The sequence below is a fragment of the Aplysia californica genome, unplaced genomic scaffold, assembly GCF_000002075.1.
Source record: "Aplysia californica isolate F4 #8 unplaced genomic scaffold, AplCal3.0 scaffold00334, whole genome shotgun sequence".
NCBI lineage: Eukaryota > Metazoa > Mollusca > Gastropoda > Aplysiida > Aplysiidae > Aplysia > Aplysia californica.
Window position 1 is genome coordinate 796,097 of NW_004797604.1, and position 8,712 is coordinate 804,808.

At 42.3% G+C, this 8,712-nt stretch overlaps 1 protein-coding gene across 1 annotated transcript; it reads right to left on the reverse strand.

Annotated features, from left to right (window-relative positions):
- Window positions 1-217: 217 nt before the first annotated feature.
- Window positions 218-5,902, reverse strand: LOC101852781 (the record flags this gene model as incomplete). The annotated part of the gene is given in 2 exon segments (XM_013085013.2): window positions 218-4,479; window positions 5,778-5,902. Coding segments are annotated over 2 exon segments (2,961 nt in total). The 3' UTR covers window positions 218-1,627.
- Between the last annotated feature and the right edge of the window lie 2,810 nt (window positions 5,903-8,712).

Here is an 8,712-nt window from a genome sequence, read left to right on the forward strand (position 1 = left end):
GGGGGTGGAAAGGGGTGGGGGCGGGAGGGAAGCGAGAGCGCAACAGAACGTTTTGCCTTCTTTTAAGTGGCCCGTGTTGAGATCAATAGAGTGAAATCTGGTGAGTCTGGATGGTGTATGGTGCTCGCACAAACATGCGGGGGTCGACACGTGAAGTAGTGAGGGAACAACAGGTGTGACCTTCTCAGGAATGTCCAGAGTCGAGAGTCGTGGGGAGGTTCTTTCCTTGCTGTTTATGCCGTTCTGACCTCATGAAGTGAAAAATATTCTTCAATGTAAAACAAAAAACAAAACTTCCAACATCAGGTTTAGACTTTCGTCTCTTTGCAATCTATTCGCTGGGACGTTTGATACGATCATTATATGTAAGAAATTTAATACACAGACCCTCTTTTCATCTTAATGCCAGCTTGCGCTGATTAAGGCTGAAGGAGGAAAGAAACTTTAACCTAAACCACACCTTCCCCTCTTCCCCGGTCAAATGTATGTTTCCATCAAAGCTTTCTAGATCTACTGACCTTTTATAAACATAGCCGCCGTTGCGTCATAAAGCATGTATCAAGTCATGGTATGTAATATACCATCACATGGAGCAAAGAGATTGTATGTTTCACCATGGCCTTACCTAAAAACCAAAGATATTGGCGCATCACAAAATTTGCCATCCTTAAGGCTCACCCACACCTTAAAAATGCTGATAGAGCAGAAGATTTGACAAAGTTTTCCTTCTGATTTTCACTGTAAATGTGCAGTCATGTCACACGCTACTGGATCATCGTCACAGGAAGAAACATGTAGAGCACAGGAAACCACTTCTATACCTAAATGAACAACAATAACAACAAGAACAGCAGCAACAACAACAACAACAACAACAGCAACAACAACAACAACAGCAACAACAACAGCAACAACAGCAACAACAACAGCAACAACAACAACTAATCTATGGTGCTAGTGCTAACCACGGACTAGAGCAAACGTCAGTAAGGTGATTTTCTGAGCTCTACATTTTTTTCTTTTGTTTACCGATAATCTTCTAGCTGCTTTTAGCCTGACAGTAGCCTCGGGGAAGTTAAAACATTAAATATTGTTGTATTACTTTCTTATGTCATGCGTCAAACCAGCACAACTTCTTTTGTCGTTACCAACTACGAATATATCAAACATAAATCTGTACGTCTTTGATTCGGCATGGGAAGTAGTAGTGATTATGCGGAGTCATTACTACCCAGACATACCACAGGGTGGAAGCTGACAACGACATATCAAGTGTGCCAAATCCTTTGCCTGTTCTCACAGCCGATGTGTCAATCGGTTCTTTGAACGAAGGTATTTCGCCTTTACTTAGTATCTCTTTTGTGATGGCATAGATCTAGTCTCTTTTTGAGGACTCGACTTTAGGACTTAACAAGTATAGAGTTACAAGTACATTTTGTACATGTAATTATTACGTCAGGACATAGAGCATGTGGTGGTCACTAGTCGACTGGCGTGTAGGCCGATGACGTTTCTGTTTACAAAGTTAGGTAGAAACGGGCCAGCTTTCGAAATGGCAGATGAAGAAAAACTGTTAATTAAATCTTTCTGGAGGAGAAGATCACACACTGCCCAGCTATACATTAGTCTATAAGGAGGAGGCGGAGCAGCTGTCTTCATGTTTCGTGAGCAGTGACATGCGAGAGAAAGTCTTGCTACATCGCGCACAGCTGTAGCGCTTCACCTCCGCGTGGGTCTGCAGATGCGCGCGCAGGTTGGAGCGATCAGCGAACGCACGACCACAGTGAGTGCACCGGAAGGGCTTCTCCCCAGTGTGTGTCCGGATGTGACCCTGGAGAAGCCAAGGTCGAGAGAATGCCTTTCCGCAGACGTGACACTTGCAAGGAAGAGTGTGAGTACGTATGTGCATCTTGAGTGCGCCGAGGCTCACGTAAGTCTTGTCGCAATGTTTGCAGGTGAATTCTTTCTTCACGTGAGTGCTGCAATGAAACTGCTTGTGTTTGCTGAGACCGCTAAGCGTGGAGTAGCTTTTGTTACAAGAGTCACAGTTGAAGCGTACCGGGTCGAGAATAGAACCCTCTTTGTCCCGGCGTTTGGTTGACCCTTGAGACTGAGAATGGTGTCTCGGAAAGAGGTTGTTGATGCTCAGGCTGACGTTGTTGCTGTTGGTGGGGATGGCAGTTTTCGTTGCGTTTGTGGGAGCGGAAATGATGGGATAGTTTGGTGAGGCGCTAGGATGCTTGGTGAGAATACTGCTGTTGCCGCTGATGCTGCTGTCGCTGCTGGTGATGCTGTTTGGGGAGGTCAAGGGGGAGGACGAGGATGACGGGGAGAGCGATGAAGCTTTGTGGAAAGGAAATGGCGATCGATGAAAGGAGGGGTTGGGAATTGCAAGCTCCGGCCGACGGTCTAAATGTCTGGTGGTCGCAATATCTGAGTCAGGTTTTGTCTCTGGTTGGACTGGGAGAGTTGGAAAACAGACAGGATTGTGGGAACGTATTGGAGGAGGCAGATAGAGAGCAGACGGGGGGAGGAGGAAAGGGGAGTTTGGGAGGAAGGGTCTTTTCATGGAGAATGAGGGGTCCAATAAGTAGGGTGATAGAGAGGCGTGTCCGAGAGCGGAGTAGAGGGCGGGCTGTAGGGCGGGGTGGAGCGACTGTGCCTGCTGAAGGAAGCGCAGATAGTGGCCGGTGAGAGCAGGGTGGGGAGGGAAGGAGGGAGGTGTAGCCGACGCCCAATGGGAGAACATATCTGGAACTTTCAGAGGGTTGGGCTGGGGGCGATGTAAGAATGGGGGCGTCTTCTCGCGACTTTTGCCGTCTCCCATCCTCTCTTCTGAGAAAGTGTCCGCGTTCTTTTCACCGACCACCTTTACTTTAGACAACTCGTCAGAGCAGTCGGATCTCCCAGCGGGGCTGGTGCCGGCACGCCTGTCCTCTGACTTGGGAGTGAGTGTTTGCCAGTGCTCCATGACACTGCTGTCCGCGTCCACCACGACTGGAGACTTATCTGCACGTGCGTTTCTCACCATGCCCTCTCTTCCAGATGGCCCGTTTTTGCAACAAACATTTTCGTGTTTGGAGGGAAGAAGTTCCTGTTTCACGACTGTGTTGTTGGCGTGAACGGCTGACTGCTTTAGGTCGAGAAGCATCTGTCTGTCCTTGTATTCTTTAGATTTTCTTTCTTCACACTCTTCATTTTCCTGAGACGTCACATTGTTAGACACAGAGAATTGCTCCTCTCCGAATATTGCTTTGTCCACGACATAGGTGTTGGCATTGGTGGGAGAAGAGCTTTTATTGTTTTTATTCACATGAGTAGGATACATGTTTGTTTTAGGAAGTTTCTCTGGATGAGATGTATCACAATCGGCCTTTTCGGCAGCTGATCTCCTCTTCAAAGAGGGAAATGAGCTGAGCATGTTTTGGCGGTCAGCCCCGGGCGTGGAGGAACCTTGGCGGTGGAGTTTCTGTTTAGAGTAATTGACTATCTGCTCCGACATGTCCTCACCTCTTGGGCTCACACTGCGAGCAGGTGAGTGCGGAGTGGACAGATACCCGCTGTCGTCACACCTGAACCCAGGTGAAAGATCACTGCGCCTGGAAGCCAGTGAGTGAGGAGGTAAACATACATTTCTGGGGTGCTGTGAAGGTCGAGCTGGGACATGTATGACGTCATCTGTGACACTGGTCCTGAGAGAATCTATACAAGGGCTGGTGCTGTTTGGCCTACGATGTGAGGTGCTAATACTGTGCAAACTTTTGGTCACTGAATTTTCGTTGACGTCGAAAAGTTCTGCCTTGGCAGCGTCGTGGGTGACCCCGTATTTTAAAGCTGTACCGCGGTCGGTATGTTGCTTGTGAACGTTAATGTTATTGTTGTTGTTGTTATATTTTCGGGAATACCTGGCGCCAACAAAGTCTTCATCGTCTTTAGGACAACCAACAACAACAGAATCATTTGTCGAATCTGGCATCGTGGAAGAAACCACAGGCGAGACGGGTTTCTCCACCTGGGATGTCTGACTCTTTGGGGAAATGACGTCATCCATCAGGGACACGGGCCTCCACAAAAAGTCTCGCACAGGAGGGGACGTCATAGCTTTGTGTGTGCTGGGCGAAAGACGCTCCGAAAACTTGCTAGTGGCGTGTACCGAACGTGTTGGAGCCTCTTCTGTTGTTCGTTCGTTATTCCTTGCTTGGCAGTCCGTCTCTGAGCTTTGGTGGCTTGTTGCTTCCTCAATGACACCTTCTCCTCTCACAAAAGAACTACCAATGGAAATTCTAGCGCCCTCGGGGAGAACTTCGTCAATATGATTGTGGCAGCAGGGTGGGGCAACAAACATAGAGCAACCATTCAAAGCTGGTGTTGTTGGCACAGACAGAAACTGGCTTCTGGTTGTCGAAAACCCCTCTTCGGTCGATAGTGGTTTCAGCGAAGTGACAGAGTCTGCGTGAATAGGGTGGTTTGTGGAGTAACCTGAAAGGAAGCAATCCGGAGAGTTAACGATTTCCCTTATGCAAAAGTGAGGTTGACAGATTAAGAAGGAAGAAAAGGAGATTGACAGATTAACAAGGAAGAAAAGGAGATTGACAGATTAAGAAGGAATAAAGGATTACGTATTGTGGTGTGCTTTTTTGTGTTCAAAGTTCAACGATTTAAAGCCACGGAACGAGCGATAATGTCAAAAAGTACACACGCAAGTGAAAAAAGACTGTATATAAAATTCAGCTACATTATTGTGTTGCCCTGGAGTAGAACGCATTGTGTGTATATACATGTATATATATATTATAGCATATTATGGAAAGTCCATCTGATTTATAGATCTACCATTAGCCCGGCTGTTGTCATTCTAGATGGATAGGAATTTAATTGGAACTCTACGCCTCGAGGTGGTGCAGATAAATTGAAATTGTATCTTTAAATGTTTTACGACCCGTGTCGACATATTTAGAACGTTTAGGAGACTAGGTGCTTTGATTCTGCCGGTCAGACAGAAAGGGGTCTCACATCCCAGCTGACAGACAAAGATATTCCAACTTGAGGATATCTACCACTCATATTTTCTCTTGTATTTCTAATTTTAAAAGATAAGATTTATTTTCTAAAATTATGTTTCTGGCAATTGGACACGTTTGACACCCATAGCGTAGTTCTGGAACAAGGCACAGATTGAAAACTTTCCTTTTCAGGGACATTTGACGTTTTTGAAGCTTCTGTTGTTATACATATCACTTAAAAGTGTTGGCAGCGATGTAATGGCTATATTGTTGCACATATCCCGACGTAATAAAGAGTCTATGTAGCCTCATACATAAACCTTAACTGAATTTTGAACAAGACGTTGTAACTGCTTTCATAAGATCTTCAAAACTAGATTTTTGCTCATCACTCCTACCAATATATGTAGTTCAAAACAATGTCAATAAAACAGATCGGGCCAAAGAAACAAGCTATGAACAGAGGCAATATTAAATCTATGGCGATAAAAAATATACCCCTCGCAAGTATACTACTATACTAACTCGTCTCTATCTTTTAACAGCACTTTTTGAATAAGTAACCAAATGAACCAATCGGTTTAATCAATAGGTATACATAAATCAAAACACATATGTGAAGGAAATATTAGAACAAAATTTAAAAAAGGGCTTGTTTGTTTGTTTGTTTGTTTGTTTGTTTGTGAGTCGCCATAACTGAACAAACAGAACACAACTGTCCTTTTTTCTCTATTTGATGCAAATACGTAACTAAAACAGGTCTTTTGTACCTACCAGAGGTGGAATCCACGCACGATTGCGTCAGTGATGACGTCAGGGGACCGGAATCCGTGGCTGGGGTCTCTGACCTAGTTCTCGCCCTGATCAGAAAAGCTTTGGGCATGATGAGCCTGGGGCTCCTGGGGGGAAAGAGGAGGAGACCAAACTGAAGAAAACACAAAGTCAGTTGTCTCATTCATTCATTCATTCATTCATTCATTCATTCATTCATTCATTCATTCATTCATTCATTCATTCATTCATTCATTCAATCAATCATTCATCCGTTTGCTCCTTCATTTATTCATTTAATTTGTTTATTTATTTATTAATTCATTTTTTTCTTTCTTTCTTTCTTTCTTTCTTTATCCTGCTCAGGCCTTACAACAGAACCCAGTATCCCAGATGATCGTGAGATAGAACTGATGGTCGTCAATCAGGCGAGACTGACGACAGAACGCGTGTTCAGGATAGACCGTCAAGTGAACCGGCACGGACCTTTTTACTTCTTTCTATATTTACTCGTGTCAAGGTTTGCACACCCATTAATTGAATAAATAATGCGAAGTGGTGGGGAGTGGGGGTGGGGGTACCAAGAATATGACAACAGTTTCCTGGCTCTAGCAAGCTAACTTTGACATGTATTTCGAAGGAGGGGGCCGTTAAATTTTCTTTTGGAAAGTCTGAACTTATTTCACGAAAGAACGAATGAATGAACCGAGTGGACGAATAAAGAAAAGATGAAATGGAAACGTGATCAATGAAGTAATTAACGGTTCGAGCAATGGATCTAAAGGCCAATACGATTAAACCCAAAGTCACATTATCTTTGTAAGGCGATCAAAACATGCACAGGTTGCCGAGTGCAATGTATGCACTTTACTTTCATATTCTTGCTTCTGTTGCAACACTCACGACATATGTAATTTATTTTTCATCGATTTCAGTTTTGACTTGGGAAGCTAAGCTGCTCTCAAATCTGTGGCCGAACAATCATGCCGTATAGATGCCGCCTTCGCCATAATAAAAAGAAATGCGCAGGTGCCTAGGCGCATAAGCCTTTTCCTGGTGTGGAATTTCGGCTAGAGGTTCTTAAAGTATATATACGGTAAAATGATATTATCTGTTTTTAGCTTTAAGTTCATGCGCAATTTAAACTCAAATCAGATGACCAATCAAATCCCTTGAACCTGACCCGTGCAGCCAATGAGCGTTTTCATTACACCTGATTTATTTACGACTGCATTTTCAATTACATTTTTTGCAGTTGTTTAGGGTAAAGTTTCTTTTCTTCGTTAATTAAAAAAAGAGGAAAAGTCGGTCGGCTGGGGACACTAGATATACTTGTAGAGAGACACAGTATTAATTTATTCTCTTGGGATACTTTTAATTCGAATATACGGATAATAAAGTGTGTGTGTGTGTGTGTGTGTGTGTGTGTGTGTGTGTGTGTGTGTGTGTGTATGTGTGAATGTACGTGTGTATACATATTTCAACAAAACTTCATTATCATCGTCAACAACAACAACAACAACAACAACAACAACATCAACGACAACAACAACAACAGATGAAATAATAACAATTTTTAAATACTCTTACAAATAACAATAATGACATTAACGACAACGCAAAAATCCACTAATCACTAAATACCAGTTGCAATAACTGCAGCAACGAAAGTATAATTGTCAAAAATGTAGTGATAATGATGACAACAACAACAACAACAACAACAACAACAACAACAACAACAACAACAACAACAACAACAACAACAACACAATAATAATAATAATAATAATAATAATAATAATAATAATAATAATAATAATAATAATAATAATAATAATAATAATAATAATAATAATAATAATAATAACCACAAAGTATTATAATGATAATGATATATTAGTGTAATAATAACGAAAATAATACGACCAAAAACAATTAGATCTAATATACGTCGGTTACAAGGTTAGAAACCTCAAAATGTGTGATGTTTTTGTTTTAACCCTTTATTATTATCGCTATACATGTATAAGGCAGCAACAGTACAGAATCCCGCAGTGGGTGGTTGGCGGGTGCTCTGGTGTGGTTTGCTTCTTCTTTCCTTCTATCAAACATCTATCATCCCCTCCTTCTTTTTTGTGTTTTTGTAACACCTCTAATCTTCGGCACTTATATGACCTTTTTGTGTTGCAAGTGCCGTAAAACTCTTACTAAAACTAAAGTAACAGAACCCCCCACTTTCAACAGGTGTCTCCGCCCATGTGGTGACGCCTAACGTGTGCAAAATAACCCTTGCCAATGGCGGGCAGATCAAGAGGTTGATTATTAATATTATGCTCATGTTAATGTGCGAGTGTGGTTCTCTAAAGGAAAATCTTTATGCAATGGCTTTTCTTTTCTTTTTAGTACTAGTTTTGCGCACTTGCAACACAAACTGCTGCATTACTACGACGATGTATACATTTTTAAAGATTTCCAATATTTCATAATATTAACATTAATTCATTCGCTTTTGTTAACAAGTTCCGAAGTTCAAGATGATATTTTGCAATACAGACATGACGCACAGCTGAGATTTTCTAAGTGAAAGCAAGAGGTTTTGAATAGTTTTTATCACAAGGGCACGAGGATGTACATGACTTGGCAAGAAAAAAAAAAAAAAAAAAAAAACAGACGGAGAAAACCCAGAAAAGTTTGTCTCAAACTGACGTCATCGTTGGATTTTTACAATTACAAATGTGGTTGAATAATGCATGCCTCTAGATCGACCCGCCCATTGTTCTGAAGGGGTGAGTTTATATTCTTTTGTACGTTTAAAACTATGTGCATGCACCAGAATATTATTATACTCACGTTCGTATAGGCTTACAATGGCATTAGCATGTACCTGAGATCTGTCGTATTCTTGAGTTTAAAGGTGATGTGTTCGCACGCGCGT